This window comes from Pinus tabuliformis, chromosome 1_1 (genome assembly GCF_031772625.1).
Source record: "Pinus tabuliformis cultivar Carrire ecotype Pingquan chromosome 1_1, CPIR1, whole genome shotgun sequence".
Lineage (NCBI taxonomy): Eukaryota > Viridiplantae > Streptophyta > Pinopsida > Pinales > Pinaceae > Pinus > Pinus tabuliformis.
Window position 1 is genome coordinate 833,056,477 of NC_142297.1, and position 26,349 is coordinate 833,082,825.

Sequence of the window (26,349 nt, forward strand, 5' to 3'; positions counted from 1 at the left end):
CCCTTCAACAACTTCCTCAAAATAAAATATTAAATAGTTCTTATTCAAAGGAATAAGCACATTGTTGCCTCAAAATCCATCAGGTTTTGTGGGAGGCCTCACAAGACAAGGACTAGACCAAGTGACAACACTAGGAGGTGTGGCCCACTGTCACCACAACCACCAACTCCTCCTCTTTAGTGGCTTTTCACCACAAGGGAGGCTTCCCTATATAGGTCACCTAATGAACATTTCAAGTCTAAGGCTTGGAGGTGACAAGGATAGCCTCAAGATAGGTACTCAACTTAAGGGCAAAGCTCAAACTAGCTTAGATAAGGCAAAGCGTACCCTCCAAAGGCCTAACTAGGGCACAAGTAACCTGGGGTTAGTTAATAGGTAAGGTTAACAGGCTTACCTAGGTATACAAGGCCAAGAAAAGGCATGGAAAGATGAATGTGCTCAATTTTAAGGACAACAAGCCTTCACCGAGCCCTAAGTTGAAGCCAAGGTATAGATTAAGGTTTTCTTAGGGAAAAAATTGCTTAGGACATGTGGGGTCAGCCCTAAAATGAAAGAACGTACCATCGAAAATGTTGCTTTTGAGGCAATGTGTTACCAAAAATGTGTGAAACCCTTTCACAAGTCAATGCATGCACCCTAGTCGAATTTTGGCCCTAACACTTGTTGAGAAATCTAGGGCATCAGAATTAGGAGATTTCTCTATCAATGATAACTGCTTGGGAATGCTTTTTACTTCTTAAGATTAGGATCTTTTCTTTACTTAGATTATTATAGTGTTCTTTTGTTATTGTCCTTTTTTAGCTTAGGACAATCTCTTTTGTAATGTCCATATTCTTGACATCCATAGCATTGAATCTTAGCCATGTTCTTCGTTTTTGAGGACCAAATTTTCGAAACTTTCCTTTTCTCTGTGCCACAATAGCATATGCTTGATTTTGCTCATTTGATCCTACATCAGTTTTTGCCTTCAGCCTGGTCTCTTCAATCTTGCATAGTGACCATATATCTTGGAATGCAATAGCTTCTTTCTTCCCATAAATGCTTGAAGTAAAGTTACCCCATTCCTCTAGTAGTGCATTTAGTACTACAGTGGTCATCTCCTTGTCAGACATTATTTCACCCAGATCTTGAAGTTGATCCCTTATTTCAGATATCCTCATGAGGTATGAGGTTGTCCCTTCTTCTTTTGATATCTTTAGCTTATAGAGTTATTGCCTTAGAGAGGTAACTTCTCCTGCAGTGCTTACAGAAAACAACTCTACCAATTTGTCATATATATCTTTTGAACTGTCGAGTTTAGAAGCATATGGAATGAGGGGATCCTTGATGGATTCTATAAGAATCCTTTGAGCCCTTACTTCCCTTTTCATAAACTTTGCGAGTGCTTGAGCATCTTCTTTCGATGGTTTGGTGATTGAGCCTTTGACATGTTCCATAACCTCATTTTCAATGAGATTCAGATTTTTCCTCTTCTTCCATGCGAGATAGTTTGAAATCCCAATCAATTTGTTGCTTTCCTTGCAAAAAGGCATTTTGACAGATTCAGATGTAGACATAAATATACTTACTTGTGAATATGCTTCTTCCACTTGTTGCCTCCTTGAATTTGATGATGATATAGATAATAGAGAACTTCTCCTTGATGAAGATAGTTCTTTTCAAGAATGATCCTTAACTCCACAAAGAGCGAGATCACTTTAGATCCTTTGATGGTGTCGTCCTTGTTGATGATGATCAATGACTTTTTTATGATGTCTTGACACTTCTTGGATGATCTTATTCAATGGTAAGGACCTTGCTTCAACGAGAGGAAGATTGCCTTAGATCCTTTTGAAGATGATGACAACATCCTTGATCTTTCTTCTCTTGGATGAATAGCCTTCAAGATACTTTGATTTGTAGGTCTCTTCAATTTGACTAGGGTCTTTGTGGTCTTTTGAGGATCACAAGACTTCTTTTGGTGTAGACTTCTTTGATCTAAGGTGTTGACACTTCTTTGTAGATCTTGACTTTTGCTTTGATATCCTTCAACGTTTGATCCTTGAGTGCTTGTGTGTCGCTTGATGAGATTCTCTTTCCTTGATTTGTCACCTTACCTCTAATACCATGTTGAGAAATCTAGGGCATCAGAATTAGGAGATTTCTCTATCAATGATAACTGCTTGTGAACGCTTTTTTACTTCTCAATATTAGGATCTTTTCTTTACTTAGATTATTATAGTGTTCCTCTTTATCAAACAACTATCATAGCATAAACAATAAAGAGACATGAGACACAAAATGTAGGCGATCAGCGAGGGCCAAAACCTCTGCAACTTGAGAGGAAAACCCAAACGAATTCTTCTTCTTATACAGACTCCAATTGACGAATACTAAGACCAAGTCACAAGCCTTCTTAGTTTGAGTTCTTCCTTGAGTCAACGACGGTCAAACTTCCTTCCTCTCCCACTATCTCGGCTTCCTTTAGATTTTGGTCACTTGTTTCAGACCTGCAACGCTCGACCCTATTTCAAAAACCCTAAATTTGGCATGTGAGGGAGAATGTCACCTTGGTTCCCTTCGATTTAGATGGAGACTCCTTCTCCTTCAACTTGGCTTAAGAATAACCTTGATTTTCTCCTTGATCTTCCCTCCAGATATGACTTTGGTATTTCGGTCCTTCCTGTAATAAACAACCCTAGATCATTGCACGTGTGGAGTATAACAACCCAAAAACATATCAGAAAACAACCTTGGTGATGATCCTTCTTTCTTTGCCTGGTGATGGAGCTTCTTCTTGTGATCTTCACACTTCTATCTCTTTCTTTCTTGCTTGACCGAATTGTGTTCTTGAGTGAGGTCGAGCTGCCCTATATATAGTGATCTCTCCATCAAAATGAGCCGACTTCTGCTTGCATATGGGCCGACATGCTTGTCTAGAAACATATTCATCTTCTTAGAAGGGCCGACATGAGAAGTAGCTTGTGACAAGGTCTTGGAGGGTTATTTACACAATCAAAATTATCTTTTACAATATATAACATATCTTCAATACATGACATTGACAACCTAGACTCTATGACCTGATGACCAACACTAAAGGGTCACAATGGGAGCCTTAACTATAAAATAAAATTCTTGATCATGAAACCCATGATTCATTACAAAATAATTTTATTTTCCTCTTTACATCAATTACATAAAATCATGATTACATATGTCATTATGAAGATCAAACCTAGTTACACTTTTCAACAACCCTAGCCTAGCAGCTTGCCTTAAAGGGTCAAAAATTTGATGGAAGAGAGAGAAATTAGGTTCTAGAGAACTTTATGGTGTGATAACCTATGTGGAAAGTCCAATGCTTGATCTTGGGTGATAAAGTATCTACTTATGAAAAATCTAACCCTAGAATGGAGTAAGAGATGATGAAAAACCCTAGTGTTCATAGCCTAGCTATCATTTTATGAGGGAATTTTGAGGAGAGATTAACATGAAGGATCACTGAAGGGATCGTAACACAAATCTTAAAGGGTAATGTATACAATACCATTGCCAAGATTCATAGAAAAATATTCAATAAGAACCAGCCCATAGAAACTCTAACAATATCCATTCTATGCAAAAGCCATAAATATATTCAAATACATAAAATACTTACAAGAAAATGATGAACCAATCCTTTATTGTTTCAAAATGATGTCTCCAAAACAAGATAAAGTCTCCATAAGAAAATACTCCACAAAAGACCACATCTCTACAAGAAACAAGTTTATTTCAGCTAGGCCAAAATTTCTTAAAGAGGTTGAATTGATCCACAAGTGATGATTAGAATACAAAGGAGGTAAACTCTATTTCTACGAGGTCTACCTCTACCAATTTATGCCTAATGAAGTGCCTAAATCAAGTTTGATTTAAGAATACCTTGGGTTACAAGCCAACCCACTAGCTAAATGACAAAATAAGCAATAAATGCCCACATTTATGAGCCATAGCCTCCAATAATGTTGAATCATTCTCTTTTAGGGCTCCAAATGCCATGCCAAGGTGTTATGAGGTAGGAAAAAGTGTCAAAGTGTCTAAATCATCCAAAATTTGAGGAAATGCCTTGAAATCCACCACAAGTCCTCCTCTAGGGTCCAATGTCCAATTTGGATTCCATCATGTGGTCTCCATGGGTCTCCAACTACCAAAATGAGGCCTCCTCTCTCCGGTGTTAAGGCTTCTTCAGTTGCAACAAGCCATTGCAAGTCTCTCAATAGGAGATCATCCACATTTGGGCTCTGAATTAAGTCCTTCTCATCAAGTTGTGTCAATGCCATCCTAGCAACACATTGGGTCCAGTGGAGTCAACATGAAGAATCCTCAATGTTAGGTCAAAGTAGACCAATGTCTTTGGTCCTAAGGGTGCTCTAGGACATGTAACATCTACTCATGTTGTCAGGGGCTCAACTCTTTCAACGTTGCATCTACTAAGACATATATCTCTCTGAAAGCCCTGGGTACTTGTGGAGTGGGTGCTCTCAAGGTCTAAGCTACACTGGACCAGCCGACAAAACAACATGGACTCTGATATCACCTTTTGATGTCTAACTATACCAACCCCCGTAAAGGTGTTCCCTACCTTGATAGAGGTGGCTAATGGTCAACCCTATTAGGTGCTTCTAGTCCTCAAGGGGAAATGACAACTCCAAGGTCAACCCATCAATCAATAGGTGTTAGTGTGAATGTATGGAAATGGAGGGGAAATGCTTCATAACCAAGTGCCACTATCAAGGGGACCAACTGATGGGGAATCCATATGCTGAGTGTATGAATGAAAAGGAGGGAGCAATCATGGAGGCATGATCTACCCTACTCGAACTGTTATTTCCACCCCTTCTGTGCACCTTTTACTTCTTCTAGATATATTACCACATATAGATCAAGGGTTAGAGCTTGCTCTTTATGATGCAGCATTTTTATTACCCCTTAATATGAGGCAATTCAGCGTTCATTATGGTTGCTACATAAAAGGGTTCCTTTTGATGTGAAGGAGAATCATGTACTCAAGAACCGAGTGATGGCCCAATGAGAAGGGCAGAGCTCATTCTAGGCTTTCTCACATGCACTAATTTATGTCCCTGGCCATCCTTTACATTTTGATTTTCTTTTTTTTTTTCTTTTGTTGTGGCCATGATATGCATTTTCATTATTTTAGTTGCATCAACCTACAGGGCAATAGTTTTACGACCCTACTTGAGGCATGTGAACATGTCGGTGCCAAATCCCAAAGAACCAATGACAAGATAAGACGCAAAGAATGGGGGTGGTATATTGGGCTTGTAATGTGTGATGGAAAGTGTTAAGTATGGTACAAGGGATAATGAACACACTATCTCAATATGGGATTCTCAAGTCGTGCCCCACTTATAACCCTAAGGCCTTAAGGGAGGTCCCACTGGATTAGGATTAAAGATTAACCCTCATGGTAGGGTGAGAGAACAGATTTGCAATCAAGATCAATGAATCTTCTAGATCACCACTTTATCCATACTAAATGCCCAAAACAAAAAAAATATAAGCACCCAATTGCAAAATGATCAAGGTACCTTTTGAATAATATCTCACCTTAATCTAACTGGTAAAGTTGAATGGTGAGAGGCATGCGGATATTGCAAATGGCAGAAGTACATGGCAAATCATCGCCAAATAACAGTTGTCAAGGGTTGTTGACTATCCAACTGGCTGTCAAATGTAGGAGAAAAGTTTTCTCATATGGGGTTACCCATTTTTGTTGGTAATAGGCACTCCTCAAGAAGGGATCTCAACCACCAAATAATATAAAATATTCCAAGCAAGTGGTGCACCATAGATAATGACAAAATAATCCTTGAGGAGGTCCAACCTAGGAATATGTGCCCAATGGTGGTTATGCCTTCATAAATAAGTGTGCCTTGAAAGGACCAGTTTCGTCGATGAGGTATCTAGCCACCATGAGATGCCAAATACATGCCTAAAATAGAAAAAGTTGTTAAGGCTCTTTCTCCAACCTCAAATTTTGTGCTATGCAGCTATAGTAATTAGATCTTGATATATGTGCCAAACCAACTCAATGAGATGTGCACCCTAGAAGAATGAGTCAAGAGAGTTACATGCACCTACATCGGTACCAAAGATACCAAATATTCAATATGTGGCTAGAGCACTTTATCGAAGGCTCAAAGAACATGCCTTGAATAAAAATACATGGAATTATGTGCAATAGGTCCAAATAAAGGAGCTGACTACTAGAAGACAGGATGAGTCATTTAGGGAATTTTGAGGTCAAAATCAAGCCTCAAAACAAAAATGTACTAACTTTAAAAGAACCAATTGGATTCAAGATGATGACGTCGACCATAAGTTTAAATATTGTTAGAGGGAAAGGAAGAAACCTAGTTTTTCAATTCAATTTTTTACTGATCTCCTTGAAGGTTTTGCTCAAATTCAAGTGGAAGCATTCAATTCCAAATAATATAAAATAATCAAAAGAGAGGTGTGCAAAGTGGTTAGAACCTATCCTCAATAAATAATACAATAAACACCAAGTTAAGTGCACCCTAGGGAAGTGTACCAAAATGGTTAGAAGCACATGCACCAACACATCCCCACCAATAAATAATATAAAAAATCACCGTAGCATATGGTGAATGCAGAATAAGACTAAGATAATCCACAACCATGTGCAGTCTCATAACCAAGTGACCAAAACCATGGGTGCTCATGTGAAGTGACCCGAAAAATTGTTTTAAAGGGTCCCCACGCCTCCAAAGATGTGCAAAGAAGCCATAACAAGGGGATTGAGACATACCACTAGATAGACTATTCAAATAAGATATGCCAACTATGTCATCTCAGATAAGTGCTTTTCTTCTATTGTTGCATTTAGATATGTCATCTCTGAGAGATTGAGTCAAAGGAGCACTTCATCTTCTTGTTGAAATATGTAACTAGGTTCGGTCTTCATAATGACATACGTAATCATGATTTTATGTATTTGATGAAATGAGAAAAATAATTTATTATTGTTTCTCTTGAGGCATGGATTTCATGCTCAAGGAAATTTATATTTTAGGGAGATCTCCCATTGTGAGCTTCTAGGGCTTGTCATTGAGTCTACATGTCAAGGAAGTCATTGTCATGTATGAAAGACCCTTCTTGGGCATGTTACATATTGTAAAGAAATTTTATTTGAGTCAACATATAGTCAAAAGTCCCTCAAAAACCTCATCAAGTGCTAACAAGCAAGTCAACCTATTTAAGGGCTCAAGAAAGTCTATATGAAGGGAGACTCGACCTCATTCAAGGAGCACTCACTCAAGCATAAAGAGGAGTTTGATCAAGACAGAAAAGAAGCCTAACACCTAGTGAAGGAAGAAAAAGGAAGAGCAGAGCATTCTAGATCTGTTTTTGGGCTAAATTCCTCCACATGTGCGAAGGTAAGGGAATCACCTTACAACGGAACATACGAATTGCAGTCACTCCAAGAGAGCCGAAGTTTTGGGTCAAAGGTCTCTCTAGCAAGCCGAATTGTCAAGGAAAGGAACTCTGATCAAAAGAAGAAAAAAGGAGGAAAATTTGTACAAGCCACACGTATGACCTAGGGTTTCTGCAAAAGAAGCCGAAATTGTAGGTCTACAACAACCAGTCAAAGTTCTGAACTAGGGCTGAAATCTGAAGAAGTGAATCTAGTTTGACCAAAGTTGACTTGAAGGAAAAGATGTTCATCAAGAAGAATCTTTGACTCGGTCTTGGAGGGGTTTTTGGACAAGGGTCTAGGTCTTGGAATTCGTCAATTGAAGATTCTATAAGAAGAAGAATTCTTGTGGGTTTTCCTCTTAGATTGGAGAGGTTAATTGCATATTTTCACCCCAAAATTAGGGCCAACAACTAGAAAATTATTGCTACATATGCATTTTCGGTGATGAAAACTTCATTGTTTACCCAACACTTAATTTCCTCTTCGATAGCCTTTGTCCTTTTGTTGATATTATCCTTTATAAGCTATTTCTCAAGTTATTATATGCCATTGTATGCCCTAAATCTGCATATCATAAAGTCCCTATCTTATAATAGTTTTCTTCTAAATCATAAAGGCCTTAGGAAAGTGTACTTGAACTTCTGCAACTCTTATTTCAGCCTTTCCAAGGTTTTGTTGACACCTTTCCCTTCATTCATCAAACCTTATATCACCCTTGGGCCCTCCTTCGTTGAATATCTTGTTGGTGATCTTTTTAGGGAAGCCTCCCTTATAGATAATATCCACCACTAAATAGTTGGGGAGAGGCCATTGTGATGACAATGGAGTGTAAAGTTCCTTTTTATGGTGTTCCCTATGACATGGTTAGAATGGACTTTCAAAGTTGGGGACAAACAGGTCATAAGGGCAGGTTATGTCATCAACGGGCCCAGGGGCTTTTGGAGGGGCTTTGAGGAGTTTCTACGAGGTTTGATGGCATTCACTTGGTATATTCCATCATCCACACAGTTTGTTTTTCGTTCCGGCACATTCCGACAACTTTTAGAAAACAAAGTTATTATTGGGCTTGACGCAAGTAATTACGCTTAAGGTGGCATTCCGGGAGGAATACTTGACAAAACACCTTAGTGTAATAGCTCGTTAGAACCAAGATGAGAAGATCTACATGATAAGATGGTTAGATGTGAGTTTTAGTGACCAGAGGAAACATGGTGGCCAATTTACCCTTTTTCCGCATTAAAAAGAATATTTTAATTAAAATAAAAGAGGGAAAAGTGCTCCATGATTAAAATAATAGTAAAATAGGAGGTTCTAGAGGGGCCCATCAGATCTGTAAAAGAGGAGGAGGAGGCCATTGGAATACATCTTGGATTTGATATTTCTTGTTGTATGAGAAGTTGAGAACCTGGTTCTCTAATTCATTGATAGCCCTAGGACCGAAACCCTCTGGTCATTTCAATGAGAGTGGACGGAAACCCACCTCATCTCCTTGGTGGATTCAACCAAAATTCAGAGGTGCAGTGATTGATTTCAGTTCAGTTTTGGAGGTCGTTGTAGTGCAGTAAATTATCTTGGAGCCCAGCTCTTCATCTCAGTTATTTTGGTTGTATATGCATGTAACCCTAGTTTATCCATTATAATAAAGGCTGAGAAATTTCTTGTTCATTGTGTTATTGGATTACAGTGCTCTATTTGTTTTATTTTACATGGAAATCTTTTGTTAATAGAATGTTGATTTTACAGTGAAATTTTGGGTTGAGTAAATTTCTGCAAATTCAGCAAAATACCCTGTTTCGAACATTACAGTCGTATCAGAGCTAGTGTTCCCACCAGCTTGAGGGTTTTTTCTTTTCTTTGGTGAATTGGCGACCAATTTTATAGTTTGCAAACCCATTCACTGGAACGTCGCATGTAGAAGAAACAGGGCATTGAATCGATTCTAATTTGGTGCACGAGAACTACGTCAATTAGATTATTGCAGCAGTCGCAAGGGACAGAAGTCAAATTAATAGTGTTACTTCGGGCGACTCGTAGAGAACGTGTTATCTAGTGAGTGTGCATAAAGCGTTGTAATAGCTTGCAGATGACTTGAATGGAAGTGCGCATGGGGACATGAATTAACTCTTGAATACAGATCCCTGTTGCCACCGTCCGCTGAGTCAACATAACCTTTTTTGGGTTTGATAATCGATGCATGAAATGAATTTGTGGGGGCCATTATACCGTTCAGTGATCATGAAAATCCATGTTGTGGAAAGTGTTTGGTCACACCTGCGCGTTGGGGACTATAACGAAGAATTGGTGGGGAAGCGAATTCACGTTTGTTGTCAACGTGAACCGTCACATTGTCGCATTACTAGACCACCATTTGTTGTCACAGTCACATAATATATTTAGTGATTTGGGTCACTGAGGGGATGGGCGAAATCAATCGAGCCAAGCCTTAAGTCAAACAGTGAGCATCGTGGAGTTTCGGCGTACCAAATTAGATTTTGCAGACTTATATTAACTCAACGGTTGTTAAATTCCTCTAGTGAATGGACGCAACAAATTTCTAAGCGACCAATCTAGTAGTCAAATTAGCTTAGCCACATTTGTTAAAGCAGAGACAGAGGTGGATCAAAATACAAATAAAAGGGGTCAAAGTAATACGTTGACTAATCTAGTGTTAGGAGTTTAGAAAGTGCTCAATCGGTCGATTCACTACCTGGGACCGACATGAACATTTGGCTCAGGACCTGGATGAGGATTAGGAAGTGTTGGGTGGAATTTAAAAGACAGAGAATTAATATTTTCTTGTGGGCCGCATCGCACAGTCAGCATCACAATTTGTAGTTGGGACCGGCTAATAAAAAAATATCCGAGTTGGAGATTGGATCAATCGTGGCACCCAACTTTTCAGAGGTTGACTTCATTAAACCTTGAATGTCGAATTTATGAAGTTGAACACATCTGCACAGTGCATATATTGTATGGTTCAATATATATGGTGAAGGGTGTGTTGTCAAAATTGGAAAAGGACGGGTCACAGAATAGTCGAGGATCAAATTATTTTACAGTCATCGCAATCTGAAGGACACTGCCAAAAAGAAAGGGACGAGCTCCAACTCAAGCTAGGACCAAAATCTCAGCAGCTGTACTTGCAGACGTCGATTAAGCTCATGGAGTTTTGGATGCTTACAAATTCGCATGTCCGAGAAGTTACACCAAAGTATTCAGAGCGTGTTGAGCATGATCTATGCGCATGACAGAGACTGTGTTTGGGCTGAAAAGATTGTGACTGAGTTTAATCGAGCTAGAGTAATGATATGCACCCTGAAGAACAGAAAATTGCCAAAGGTTGACCGCAGATACAGAGAGGATGGCAATGAAGCAAGATTGTGAAAGGAAGATTTCGCCAAGGCAGGTTCAACTTTTAATATTTCATTCATAAAATTCTATTGTGTCCTCTGAAACTCATTAGTCTTATTTACTGTATGAAGGAAACATGTCCTCAAACTATTTTAGGACATTAAAGTCACAACCATAACCATCATAAACTAAGTCTTGTAACTATATGAGAGCTTTGAATCAGTAAGGGTTCATTATTGAGAGTCCGACTACTAAAATTTATGCGCAAATAGTGTCAGACTTTGCAACTACATTTTGCCATATTTTAAATCCTGGCTAAGGGATTACTGAGTTTGTTGATGGATTGAGTCAGAACATAGTTTTGATGCCATGTGAAAGGTCTAACTCAGTTGATCATATTATTGTGTAATTTTGTCACACTGTTAGTCAAGTCTTGTAAGTGTCAGTTTGAAGAAATGTACACGCAGAACTAGGATTGAGTATAAACATCATGTACAGGGGACCCTTATCTTGTTAGTGTCCAATCTTGAATTACTATAGCCATCTTGTACGAGCCTTGTAATAATGGAGTATTTAAAACATCTCATGCACGAACACAACAGTCCCTCAATGGGTTGCAATATAGATCTGAAAACAAAACTGGCCAGCAGACCTTTCTCAAAAGAGATCCATGTCATTTTTAACCATGAGTAGCCAAGAGATTTGCATAAGAAGCTTGAAACAGAACACAAAATCTTTGCACTTGGGAGTGATTTTAAACACACGAGGGTCATAGTGAAAGCCCTTTTCAAATTGGATGAACTAGACTCACTCCTTTCCAAGGTGAGTCAGTCGGAGGGGAAGAAGCTAAGTTGGGCTTTAAAACCCATCATGCTTGCTCTCATACAACACAAGTTCTTGGAGGAACCTTGTGAAGGGGTTAGACTTCCAATTGCATCCTATCTCAGTAACATTATGAGGTTGACAACATCTATACCTCCTTACAATTATGACGTAATGAGGAGAGTCTGCGGACTGATAGTAGAGACCTTTCGAGATTTGGATAACAGTGAGGGTCCTACTTTTGAGAAGAAGCTTGAGATTCTAAAAGCCATGGCCCTAGTTAGAACTTATGACATTATGCTTGATTTGGGGTGTGATGACTTGATCCATCAAATGTTCCAATGTTTCTTTAAGATTAAAAAACATCACCCTGACACGGTCAAAGCAAACATGTTGTCCATTTTGTCTACAGTTATGGGAGATCGTGATGCGATTTGCAAGGAGTTGCGGGCTACATTGTTGACCATTTGGAGAAGAGAACAGTTGGTTTCACCTGTTGCTTACAAACTAGCTAAAAGGTTGGTTGAGCAAAATATTGGGTTGCTCAAGAGACAATTGACTAGGGAGGAGTTGCTCAGGTTTGGTGGATCATGCAGCAAGAATGAGCTAAGGAGGAAGGGTCTCTGCTTCATTTGCAAGGGTCCATGGTGACCTGATAACTCATGCCTAAGTGACACTGAGGAGATGACAGAGGTAGAGCACGAGGAGATTCCTTCTGACTCTCGGGGTGAGGATTCTTCTTTGGACGAGTCCATGGGTTCATTTGAGGATGCCTCTAAGGAGCATGAGTCATGTGGAGTTGTTGACAGCAGGCCATATTTATATTTTGGTGTGTATGGTGAGCAGCCAGTGGACCCTATGGGATACATTCAGGATGATGAGTCTCCAGTGATGGTTCAGCGTCAGCAGCATATGGTGGAGCATGAGTCAGATGAGGAGGATGATGTGCACAGTATGCACGATGAGCCTGTTGGGGAGGGCCAATTGGAGGTTCATATTGAGGCCATGATGGAGGAGGATGAGCAGACACCCTTGGGGCCAACCATTGGAGGGGAGCAAGCATATGTGCAGGCAGCCACCAGGGAGGTAGTGTTTGCAGATATTGATCATCAAGAGGCGTTGGGACCTGACAGGACAGTTTTGCAGGTGACAAGTAGACCAGAGGAGTATGGAGCTTTCGAATAGATGAGAGAGGATCTTCTAGAGATGATGGTGCACCCATCTTTGGGCCTACCCACTGATGAGGTGTTGATAGGTGTGGTGGCAGCCAACAGAGCTACAATGTTTCCGGGCAACCACCCTCTCTAGGAGTATATAAGCGGGGCACGCAACCCAGTTTGTCCACTGTACCCATTGTAGGAAGAGAGGTAGGGTTCTCTCAGTGGATATTGTCGATTAACGAGGCAGAGAAGCATGAGTTGAGCGTGGACCAGAATCAACATAGTAGACTTGTTCAATTCACCGGAGTCCATGCCTTAGATTGGCGGGAGATCATGAATTGGTATCAGTACAGCAGGAGCACTTAGATGAGGGGGTTACTACATGTTTCAGTGGGCGATGGGATGTGGATCGACAGTTCATCAGTATTTCAGTAGCACTAGCCCAGCATCAACAAAGTGGGGTTGACCTTGGCCTATGCCAGAGGCGGGATTGGAGAAAGTTGATGAGTTGGTATTCGTTTTATGGAGCAACAACTATAACCGGAGACAGAGCACAATCAGAGCCATGGGCGATGATTGGCCATGGTGGCATTAGGATCCAAGAGGATTGGTTGATGACAAGTACAGTCAGAGATCAGTTTGGGATCCGGCACTGAGGGGTCCATTCATGATGGGTTGAAACAGAGGCAGAGCATCACCTAGTGATTCGTTTGGGATCCAGGCATTGGGTCTCAGTTGCGTTGGGCCACCAAAATGGTCCACGGGTTTGGATTGCTTGAGGGCAAGCAATCTTGGGGCGGTAGGATTTATAATGTTCCTTTTTCTGGTTTTCCTTCTGACATACTTAGGATGGACTTCCAGAGTTGGGGGTAGACAGGTCACAGGGGGCAGGTCGATGTCATCAGTGGGCCCAGGGGATTTTGGAGGGGCTTTGAGGAGTTTCTATGAGATATGATGGCATTCGTTTGGTATATTCCATCTACACGGTTTACTTTTCATTCTGGCACATTCCGACAACTTTCAAAAAGCAGAGTTATTATTGGACCTGACACAAGTAATTACGCTTAAGGTGGCATTCCGAGAGGAATACTTGACAGAACACCTTAGCATAATATCTCGTTGGAACCAGGACAAGAAGATCTACATGATAGGATGATTAGATGTGAGTTTTAGTGACCAAAGGAGAAATGGTGGCCAATTTACCCTTTTCCCACATTAATAAAAAATATTTTAATTAAAATAAAAGAGGGAAAAGTGCTCCATGATTAAAATAATAATAAAATAGGAGGTTCTAGAGGGGTCCATCAAATCTATAAAAGAGGAGGAGGAGGCGATTGGAGGACATCTTGGATTTGATATTTCTTGTTGTATGAGAAGTTGAGAAACCGGTTCTCTACTTCATTGGTAGCCCCAAGACAGAAACCCTGGGGTGATTTCAGTGAGAGTGGACAGAAACCCACCTCATCTATTTGGTGGATTTGTCCAGAATTCACAGGTGTAGTGATTGATTTTAGTTCAAATTTGGAGACCGGCGAAGTGCAGTAGATTATCTTGGAGGCTAGCTCTTCATCTCAACTATTTTGGTCGTATATGCATGTAACCCGAGTTTATCCATTATAATAAAAACTGAGAAATTTCTTGTTCATTGTGTTATTGGATTGCATCATTGCGGTGCTCTATTTGTTTTATTTTACATGGTAATCTTCTATTAATAGAATGTTGATTTTACAGTGAAATTTTGGGTTGAGTAAATTTCTGCAAATTTAGCAAAATATCTCGTTTAGGACATTACATGGAGGCAAATCTCTTTTTTCCATAAGACCTAGGTTGCCCAATGAGGTTGTGCACTAGACCTACTAGATTTTCAGGTAATAGGACTCACAAAACAACTTCCCCACTCTTATACTTGAAAATTATTTCAATGGTAGAAATGAGAAGGGTCATGGATGGCCAAGAACCAAACAAAAACAATGAAACAAAAAGGATAAGTAATAACTCTAACATAGGAGCAAAAGCTCCATCATACAAGGATAAAAATAAAAAACAAAAATAAGCAAGAGTGCCCACAAGGGAGAATAAGAGCTCCCAAAAGGAGTTGAAAGGAAAGAAAAGGAATCTTAAATTAGAAGAAGCACAAAAAATTAAATTCTGTAAAAATAGAAAGTAATGTGTGCCAAGGTGAAATTTAAGAGATTTTAGTGAAAGGCACCATATTATGTTACAAATATTGACACCTAGAGAGAATGGCCTTAAAAACACCCCAATAAAGGATAATAAATGCTTTCCAAAGTTTCAATCAAACATCCCCAAATGTAACCAAGAGCTATCTTTCAATCATTATCCCTTGCAAGGCCTCTCTTGAGCATAGGGTGGATACACTTCCAACCCATATGCTCATCACTAATATTCAAGCTTAATCTAAAGAAAGTTGTCTCCAAAAGCTCGCCCAAAATGTCTTAGTCATGTAGTCACTAGATCTAAAACCTATAAACTAGATGTGGGTCAATCTAGGTCTCATGCCAAGAAATCAAATGGCTAAATTTTGCAAGAAGAAAGACAAGTGCACATCACAAATGAATGCTAAAATCATATCCATTAAGATTTCTATAAAGTGGGGCAACGCACCCCTAACCTTCCAATGACCTAATGGCCTTCAAGTATCTCGAATATAATATTTTAGGAAACCTTGAATTGACTCTTATTAAACCTTGATAGGAAACCTTGAATTGACTCTTATTAAAAGACTCGTATTATTTTAGGAAACCCTCCTTTATTTGTTACCTATCCACGCTGCCCTGTTCCACACTTCCAATTGTATAAACAGGCCTTATGGCCCTCTTTAATCACCCTAACAGGTCTGCGTTGTTCTTGTGTTTACTACAGGGCTACAGCCTACAAACTTCAGGTGGGAATCACCCTAACGCAGCCTCCCAATAGCCCAGACTTCTCTCTCTTTGATGCAGCATTCTTGCAAATGTAAACGCACCTTCAAACAATCATGGAGATGCTCCACCAAACCCTCTTTCTTTGCTAAAGTAGCCCTACTTCTGCCGCCCAAAACAAAGATGCCTCTTCTCCTCCTACGAGTTCTTATCTCTCCTTCTACGCTACCCTTGTGTTGCACAAATGGATGAGTAAAATGACTCATCTCACCTTTATATTTATACACATAGAAAGGGCTCCAAAGCGTCATGTTCTAAGGGGTGTCTAACTGTCACATGCCTAAAATATCCTTAGGCCAACCTTAAACATAAGTCACAACCCCAACATATGACTTCAAAAATTCATAACTCCTCAACAATAACTCGGAATCGGATGATTCTTGTTGCGTTAGAATTGTCTCATCGAGAGCTATCATCCTCATCTATCACATGTTGAAGACTCGTCACGGTTTTGGCCCAAACATCTATGGGTGCAAAACCCCAGGCTTTGGTTCTAATCCCACAAGTCTACTTGTGGTGCTTTGACCTCCAATCCTTGAACACTAGGGCTTGCAGTACCTCCCAAGCTACACAATAATCAACACGAACAACAGACACAGAGGGAATGACAGGCTTCGATCCCTTGGAAAAATATGCAGAAGAATTTTTTGGTCTCAGATGCCTAGAACTCGGCCAACTAATTAAAATTGACAGCTCCTTCGGCAATTAATTGTAACCTGGTCCTATATCAACCTTTTCAAACCGGTTATTTTTCAGCACCTATGAAAATATTGGACGCCCCCCTAAAAGTTTGGCCTTTGGTCTCCATTAATTAATCTCCTTTGAAAATGATAATAAATCGACCCCCTTTTATTCAACTCCACGACCTTTAAATTAATAAATGGGTCTTCAAAATAATAACTTGAGCGGATTTAATTATGCGATGCTATGGCACTTCATAACCTTTGACCAAATAATTCAACAATTTGGGAGAGAAATTGTTTAATAATTAATAAATTAGCAACAATTTCTCATGGTTTGCAAGAAAAATATCTTCACTATCACGATCTTCTCTCGAAATTGATTTGTAACAAACCCTCAAGCTGGCAAGAACACCAGCTTTGATACCACTGTAATATCCCTAATGGACATTTTAACAGTAGATACCAAAAATGAACTTGAACAACAAATTAATTGTAAATAGACACATAGCCAGCAAATTGATACACAGATAGACGCCAATAAAATCATTGAGACACTTTATTAATACATTGAAAAAGTACATCAGCATGAAGGAATAGTGGCACCTGAGCTTGCGAAGTAAGCGGAGCAAGACCTAAAAAAAGATCTCTGACCCAACTAATGAATGACTCTGGCAATGATGTGGATGGTCCAATGAGAAGACTATTGCAAACCTGCAACTGCAAAATTGATCTAGATGGCCTGATGAGAATGCTGCTAGAAACTTGCTACTGCAAGATTTCTTTCTCCAAAACTCCAAGGAAGCACTGTGAGATTTCTGAGTGAAATCTCCTCAAGGGTGTCAGGTTTTCGTCCAACACCTACTAGCACACCAGAGGGTTTCCGTCCTGGAGCTACCAAAGAAGAAGAGAACCAGGTTCTCAACCTCTCATACAAGAAGAAATATCAAATCCAAGATGTCCTCTAATGGCCTCCTCCTCTTTTTATAAATCTGATGGACCCCTCTAGAACCTCCTATTTTATTATTATTTTAATCATGGACCACATTTCCCTATTTTTTATTTCAATTAAAATATTCTTTTTAATGTGGAAAAATGGTAAATTGGCCACCATACTCTCTCTGACCACTGAAAGCCACTTCTCAGCATCCCATCCTACAGATTTTTGCGCTTCGGTTCCAATGAGCTATTACACTGAGGCATTCCATCAATTAATCTTCCCAGAATGCCACCTCGAACATAATTTAATTAAGTTAGCCCCCATAATAATGCAAATTTTTGAAAAGTGTCGGAATGCAACAGAACAAAAAGCAAATTGTGTGGATGATGGAATATGCCAAGCGAATGCCATCGTATCCCATAAAAATTCCTCGAAACTCCCTCGAAACTCCTAATGACATAAACCTGCTCCCATGATTTGGCCATCCCTTGCCCTAGAAATCCACCCTGGCTGTACTATAGAAGAAAATAAAAATGGGAATATGACATGATACCAACATAATTCCCAATGAGGAAGAACTTGGTGTCAGAGAGGAAAAAGAATTGATTGTTGAGAAATTGTCCTATGTGTTTTCTAATAGTGGTTCTGACTTTGTCATTGAGAAATTTGGGTTGTGTGTTTTCCGCCATAAGTAGTCTTCTCAAGGTACATGATCCCATCGTTTGGTACCAAGCAAGAAATTCTCTACTACTGTAAGTAAGAAAGCAACATTCAACTACTGTAAAGACTCAAATATTTCATCCTCATGGATTTTATCCTAGGGCTCTAAATTGCAATACAAATTTGCAATCGACAGCCTTGTCATTCTTATGACCCCATTCTGATGTTCACCCCAAATATGAGGCGATGGCTTCAGACGCTAGACAATCCCCACAACAGTTGGCATAGATTCTGTGCAATAATTCTGCTTCCTCATTGCTTGTTCACGTGGTAAGTGCTTCTACCAAATGTCCAATTCTTCGCTTTTTAGCCCAGGGATTTGAACTCAAGATTCCACCTTGTGAGAGGTTGTGTATAGTGTGATTTATGTCCTACTCCCCATGAATTTTGTCTCATGATTAACATGCTTCAACAGTATATGCTATGGGATAGTACTCTTTGGACTCAAAGCGGTAGTGGCACAAGGAATTCTGTGCGAAAGATAAAGTGAGAGTTGAAACTTTGTAACAAACTGATCTGGAAAATGAAACGTTGCTAAGTGCTTCAACCACAGGTATTTATCCATTTCCAATAACAATGACAAAGACAACTACTACTGTAAGGACAAAAACAGGTAGAGAATATCATTGAAATGGTTGTCACATGTGTAATCAAGGTCAAGGATATAAATGAAGCAGTAAAAATAAATACAATATTTGTTTATATTTTCATACATTGTTTAGAATCAACGCCAAAATTGAGTCTGGTTTACAGAGAAATCTGATTTTCATTTAGTATCTGCTAAGAATTGTAAAATCTGAGGCAACTAATTTATGCTCCATGAAAAAAAGTTGTCATAAACCTTTGAATTGCATGATAAACCTTCAGAAAGGGAACCATACCAGAATCTCTCAAACTATATGAAGGATTGTTGGTTACTAGGAAAAATTCTAGAATGCCGCTATGTCCTTTTGAGAGCTAACTTGTGGAAAATGTTTATAAACCCTCAATAAAACTAATGGGCAAGTTATTAGTTTCTACTAACGCTACTTACTAATCCAGCAGGATATAAAATTATAAATAAATTGGATTACATATAAAAAACAAGGAATCTTTAAATAGATGTGTCATGCATAATTGCAATAAGGCAAGCCATTTCAAGAATTGATATGTGATTCAAGCTGATGACAAAACCTTTAATTTTCTTGTGACCTGTTGAGCAAATATAACTGATTAGAATTTCCCTTAGAGGAAAACTTGAATGATGTTGGTTGCTCGTACACCAGTAGGAGGAAAGTGTGGCCTAAAACCCTAATTCCATTGCCAATGACAAATAAAATACCAAAGTTGCTGAAACTTTAAAATTATGCATGATTGAGAGTGGCATAAAGACAAGAATCAACGGTTTTTTTTCATTTCACAGTCTAAGCAGGTGCTTGGCTGTTATACATCCAATTGCATTGCACCATGCATATGTGCACGCCAATTTTGTGCATTATGTACATAGGAATTAATCAGCCTATGGAAATAATTATTTCTTTTAATGTTTGTCGAATGACAAGCTTGTTTTGTATTTAGCATCTAACATGGATGTATCATTGACTGTGTGTCTATATATATATGTATGTATGTATGTATCATTGACTGTGTCTCTCTATATATATATATATATATATTATGTATGTATCATTGACTGTGTCTATATATATATATATATATATATATATATATATATCAGCCCTAGAAAAAGGTGTGTTACAGAGACCAGCAAGTTGCTCCATTATCCAAAAAGTCCAAAAAATAACAACAAAAAATAAAGACGAACCAATCCATTGTAGTAGCGGACTCCCTTCAAAGAGAGAGATATACATGAGAGCAATTCAAGGTGGCAGGAGCAATGGATGTAAAAGCAAAGGCCAGGATAAGATAAGTGCTTGTAGTGACAAGTGGAAGTTAGTATCCAAGAGATGGAGAAAAAGCAATGAGGATCCCACAACCAAGGTGACAGCCAACAAGAATTCCTTAGGCAACGATGGGGTAGACTGAAATAAAGGTATGCCATAAGAAACACAACATGTGCTAGGCAGCTGAAGAGCAAGGAGACAAGGTCCCCAAAAGAAAAGGAATAATAGGACCACTTGCCCAAGAGGGTTCAACACAAACAACTAAGTAAATGGAGTTAGAGGAGGAAGGGTTCAGCCAAATTTAGCGGGTGCACTAAATTTGGCAGAGGGACCACAAGTGGGACCAAGGCACAGTTATACTTCTTATTTATTTCTTGATTTAGGAAAATTTAAATTTTCCTATAGTCAAGAATTAGAGTGATCTCAACCATCCAAGGAGATTTAATCTCAGCCCTTCATGGAAGTGGTGGGCCTAGGTCGATTTCTAAGAGGAAAAAGGGCACAAACTTGTTCATTATGCATCAGATCAATGTGTTCTCTCTTCAGAAAAAGAGCAACGCAAATTCCAGCACTAGAGTTTTCTACTCAGCGCACACAAGCAAGAGAAAGGAGGCCGTACAAAAATCATTACTTCCAAAATCGCATTTCCAGCAACTGAGATAGTGTGCTTGTGTAGAAGGTTGTACAAAACTGTACGGAACTCGTGTTGCACAGAAGAGGGAGGCTAGTTGGGTAGACATAGTCTAACTGGTGCACAGAAATGTGTTGGTCATTTTCTGAGTGAAGGGAAGTCTTTTCCCTCATGTAATTTTCTAAATTCAATATTGTTGAAGAAAAATAAAGAGAACACAGTTGCACATTTTCACCAGTTGGAGTTTCCTGGGTAAATTTGTTGTGTATGGTTTTATGGTGTGTTTGTCTTCAATTGTTCCTTATTTCCACTGCATGCTAGTTAGTAAACTCAATATATTTGTGGGTTAAATTTAAAGTGCAGTCTTCAGCTCTTTGCTTAGTAAAATTCATAGATTAGATTAGTGAGTTTAGAGAAAACTAACATGGTATCAAAGGCACGTCCCTGAGTGAAGACTGGCACCCGTGTTTCGACCTCATGAACATGTTTAAAGCACAAAAGGAAGGCACAATACAACTTAAGGGTTGTGCTAGGGTTTCTGGCAGTGGGACCTGGTGTTTTGACCCACACATCGTAGTTTTTACCAGCTACACTAGCATGCTAGTGTTTCTAAAAAAGTCGACCAATAGGATGTCTTACCAAGGTTTGAGCCCAGAGCACTATTTCGAGGGAGCAACGAATTTCTACCCATGGAAGAAGAGAATTTTTGTGGTGCTTGAGGAGCAAGGTGTGAAAGAGTTTATGGAGAACCCACCAGCCACACCAACAGATCCTCCACAATTTGCTCAGCATAACGAGAATAATGCTAGAGAAAGGAGGATTATTCTTGGAGTGAAAGACCATACTGTGCCATATCTTTTTGGCAGGAAGACTACCAAAGAAATGTGCCCAAGCGAGGCTAGGGAACTCGTGCTCAAGGACAAACTTAGAAATATCCAGATGGGCAAGTTTGAGCCCATAATCTCTTATCTCACTAGGTTCACCCAGGATAAGGACAAGTTCACTGATGTGGGAGAGACAATTCCGAAGCAAATATGGTGAGAATTGCACTATTAGGGCTTCACAAATTGTGGGATAACTTCCAGGACGCAATGAGTGGCAAAGAAAACCTTCCAAAATGGGAGCAATTGTCGGTTAATTGTGTCTAGGAGGAGATTCGGAGGCAAAGTAGATCTGGAGTTCATGTTAAGCATGAGGACGAGGAGAAATTTTCCCTAGCTAGCAAAGGGGGCAAGGATAAAGGCAAGAAGAGCACGAAAGGGTCTGAGCTCAGCTCCAAAGGCAAGAAAGAAAAGGAGGATCTTAGCAAGCTAAATTGCTTCCAATGCCATTAGTTCGGACACTATGCCACCAAGTGTCCTCAGAGAAAGAAGGGGTCCAAGAAGGACCAAGTGGCATCTTTGGCAGAGGTGGACGAGTTTAGTTCCAAGTTTGAGAAAGAGTTCTCGCTCATAGCTTGCATGGCAAGCTCAGTATAAAGCAGCATATGGTACATTGATAGTGGAGCATCCGACCATTTGACTAAGAACAAGGAATATTTCATCCAGCTGATGGAGAAGGACATGCAGTATCACAATGAGCTAGGAGATGATGGAAAGTACTTGAACAAGGGCATGGGTACTATCAGATTTGAGAGGGAGTCTGGTAACCCTCTTCATCTCAATGATGTCCCCTATGTTCCAAGTCTTAAGAAAAATCTTGTTTCAATTTCAGCCCGAGAGGACAAGAGTGATGAGGTTATATTCAACAGAGGATAGGCGTTCCTCGAGCCCTTAAATTTTGCAGCCATGAAGCATATTGCACTGAGGGTGAAGTATCTCTACAGGCTACAGTTTGAGACAGTCGCGGCCTTGAGTAGCAGAGAGGGATGTGAGCAAGGCCAAGACTTTGGGGAGCTATGGAACAAGCGTATGCGACATTTGCACCATGGAGCATTGAAAATCCTCAATGAGATAGACACAAGGTTGCCACAGTGCAACACAAACCAACATGACGTGTGCAAGGGCTGCACAATTGGCAAGTATGTCAAGACATCCTTTCCCAGCAATGAAAAACAAGTCAAGGGCATCTTGGACTTGGTTCATTCAGACGTATGTGATCCATTCTCTTCTCCATCCCTCATGAGATATAAGTACTATGCCACCTTCATGTGAAAATTTCTAAATAGAAATCCTATGCAGTGATTAATATTATTTCTTCTACTTATAACCTCAGAAATAGGTTATCTATAGTATTCTTACGGAAAATATTGAAATATATTCTACTGCAACCTTCACAATTATAACATTGTAGAAAGTAAATACACTAGCACAAATATAATCACAATGACAGTTATTTTGGATAATCGTCCCCGGAAAAACCCAATGTGGGAAAACCGGTGCAGCAAATGAGGGTTTTATTATTCTTCAGCAAATTCTCTTGTACAAAATTACAACCAGCAAAATAGGAATGGGAAATGTTACAGAAACTTCTTGACCAATTTCTACCCCCAATGATGTACTTCTCCTTCCCCTGAATCCTTTTGATCCTCTCTGTGTCAAACCGCTCTCCTAGGCTCAGCGTCAAGCTCCCTACGTAGGCTCTGCGTCAACCTGCCTCTGCGCTACCTCTTTCTGCGTCACCCTACTCCAATTTTGCATCTTGTTTCCTTGCACTCTCTGTATGTGCCGATACCCTCTCTCTCTGTCTCACCTACAACTCTCCCTTTGAATTGGTTTTCTCTTGCCAGAAATCGACTAGTGAGAAAATCGATCTTACTCGGGTAATTGAGTATCTGCCTCTAGTGTATTTTCCAAATGACCCTCAAGCCCCTTCTTATATCTTCCTGTTGGGCAACCAATGGCCTAGATTAACTCCTAATCAAAGGTTCAGATCATTTTGACTTGATCTCCGTCTTTTTCTAGAAGATTCACCCCCAATTAAATTAATACCCATTAATATCTTAATTTTCCTAAATTTAGAATTAGGAATCCCATTAAAAATATTAATTATTTTAACATAATCGTCTCTGGGTGGAATTTCCCAAAACGGTTTCTGGGTTCTTTGGAATGCATGTGCCCAAGCCTCCGTGCAAAATTTGAGGCTTAGAGCACATCCGATGCCACCCCAAAGCAACACTCCCTATTAGCGAGGAATGTGCTCTAGCAATATACTGTTGCTGACTCTGAAGCATCGTCCACTGCGCTGCTGATGTCAAACATGCTATCCACCAACCACTGTGTTATTGTTGTAATTGTACTGCTGCCTTTGACATTGCCACTACCAATGCTACATCTGTACTACAACGCCCTCTGAATTTCTACATCTGTGTTGTTGTTGGCACTGCCACTGCCAACTATCCCTGCACTACAAGCTGTTGCTGCTACTGAAATGGATTTTCAGCCATACCCATCTGCTCTCTGAACTGAGTGAACTTAGCTCTTTCGAGAGGCTTTGTGAGTATATCAGCCACCTGCTCTCCTGTGAAAACACACTGTAGTTGTACTGCCCCACACTGAACACGGTCTCTAATAAAGTGATAATGGATATCTATATGTTTCGACCAATCATGAAATACTGGATTCTCAGAGAGTTTGATACAACTCAGATTATCGCAGTAAACCTTGGTCGCTTCCATCCTTTTTCTGAATAAGCTCACAAGCAATTTTCTGAGCCATATGGCTTCGCACGTAGTTGCGCTGGCTGCCATATATTCTGCCTCTGTTGAACTCAGTGCTATCGATTTATGCTTCCTGTTGCACCAAGATATCATCCCTAATCCAACACTAAAGTAGTACCCTGAGGTACTTTTTTAATCTACATAATTACCTGCCTAATTTGCATCAGTGATCCCATTCCCCTGCAACTCTCCCTCAGAATCGATTTTCTCTTGCCGAACTTCGACCAGTGAGAAAATCAATCTTACTCGGGTAACTGAGCATCTGCCTCTAATGTATTTTCCAAATGACCCTCAAGCCTCTTCTTATATCTTCCTGTTGGACAACCAACGGCCTAGATTAACTCCTAATCAAAGGATCAGATCATTTTGGCTTGATCTCTGTCTTTTTCTAGAAGATTCACCCACAATTAGATTAATACCCATTTATATTTTAATTTTCCTAAGTTTAGACTTGGGAACCCCATTAAAAATATTAATTATTTTAATATAATTGTCTCTGGGTGAAATTTCCCAAAACGGTTTTTAGGTTCTTTGGAATGCATGTACCCAAGCCTCCATGCAAAATTTGAGGCTTAGAGCACATCCGATGCTACCCCAAATTAACACTTCATTGATGACCATTCAAGGAAGGCATGGATCTTCTTCATGAAGAAGAAAGACGAGGTATTCTCGAAGTTTCTGGAGTTCAAAGCAATAGTGGAGAACTAGACGAGAAAGAAGGTCAAAGCGGTGAGATCATATAATGGTGGGGAGTAATCTCCAATGCCTTCAAAGGATTTTTGTGCTAAAGAGGGCATCAGGAGGGAGCTCAACAAGGTGGTAGAGTGCAAGAACATGAGCATTGTTGGAGTGGCCAAGGCCATGTTGCATGACCAGGGGCTGCCATTATTTCTTTGGGCAGAGGCGTGCAACACTCAATCTTTCTATAGAACATGAATCCACATAAGGTGCTTGGACAACTCACACTAGAGGAGGCATTCACCGACAAGAAGTCAAATGTTTCTCACTTCCGGAATTTGGGCGGTTTGGCTTACTGCCACGTGCCTTCAAAGAGATGGAAGAAGCTAGATCCTATAGGATCAAAAGGTATTTTCGTGGGCTACAGTAATACATCCACGGTGTATAACATGTACGTACCAACACTGATGAAGATATTTATCAAGAATGATGTCAATTTTGAGGAGCAAAGGGCTCTCAGGAAGTCCTTAGAGCGTGAGTAGGCTACAACACAAGTGGAGGAGTTGCAAGCTCCTAAGCAAGAGACTCGGTCAGCTCCTCAAACCACTTCATTGCCAATTGTTGGGCAGGTCGTACAATAGTTAGTTGAGGAGTCAACGCAAGAGCAGGAGAGAGAAGAGCAAGCAACGCCCACTCCAGCAATGACAACTAGCACAAGAAGAATATAGCCAAAGTGGATTGATTAGTTGATTCAGGCAATGTTTTAAAACTCCGACTCCGGTTTGGAAACGACCCAGAGTCGGCTCCAACTCTGACTCCGACTCGGTATCGACTCGGCCGGTTTGATTTCAATGACTCGATCGTTGTAAAAAATACATTAAAATTTTATTTTTTATAAAAAAACATAATTTTAAAAATTTTCATTCATGTTTCCAAACACAAAGCTTTAGAATATAGAGAGAAGACAACATATGATCAAAGTAGGCCCATGAATATATCCATTATATCAAAATGGCACCCAGTGCATTGTCCAATACAAAGTTCATACTTAGCCACCAATGCCAGGATTCTTTTCTGCCTCAGCCTAAGGACAATCACTAGACTACAACAACAATAATACCAATTCTCTACCCCTAATGAAGTCTCAAAACCCTAGATTTAATTCTGGTCAAGCTCCAGAACAATCAGAGGTAAATATGTATTTATTAGTCCATTGCCAGAACATTTGCCTTTTTAAAAACATTGTATGGCTCAATGCATTGTTTCAGTGTTCTAATTCATGCCACTAGGATAACCACACTTCAGCGTTGTAATTTTCAAAACTTTCTCACAATGATGAATTACTTAGGGCTATAAATATGCAATAAACAACAACCCAACCATTGATATGTAGGAGGTGGAACA

The 26,349-nt window shown here is 39.8% G+C and overlaps 1 protein-coding gene and 1 long non-coding RNA gene across 2 annotated transcripts in view; one reads left to right on the forward strand and one right to left on the reverse strand.

Moving 5' to 3' along the window:
- Positions 1-26,349, reverse strand: part of LOC149216709 (uncharacterized) — a 97,969-nt gene that overhangs the window by 19,707 nt on the left and 51,913 nt on the right. The window lies entirely within an intron of this gene.
- LOC149216710 (sister chromatid cohesion protein PDS5 homolog C-like) lies at positions 11,828-12,304 on the forward strand. Its single transcript, XM_089390048.1, has one exon. It carries the CDS (start codon positions 11,828-11,830, stop codon positions 12,302-12,304), a length of 477 nt encoding a protein of 158 aa, XP_089246174.1.

Coding starts and splice junctions, on each gene's coding strand:
- LOC149216710 (XM_089390048.1), top strand. CDS start 11,828: ATGAGGAGAGTCTGCGGACTGATAGTAGAGACCTTTCGAGATTTGGAT.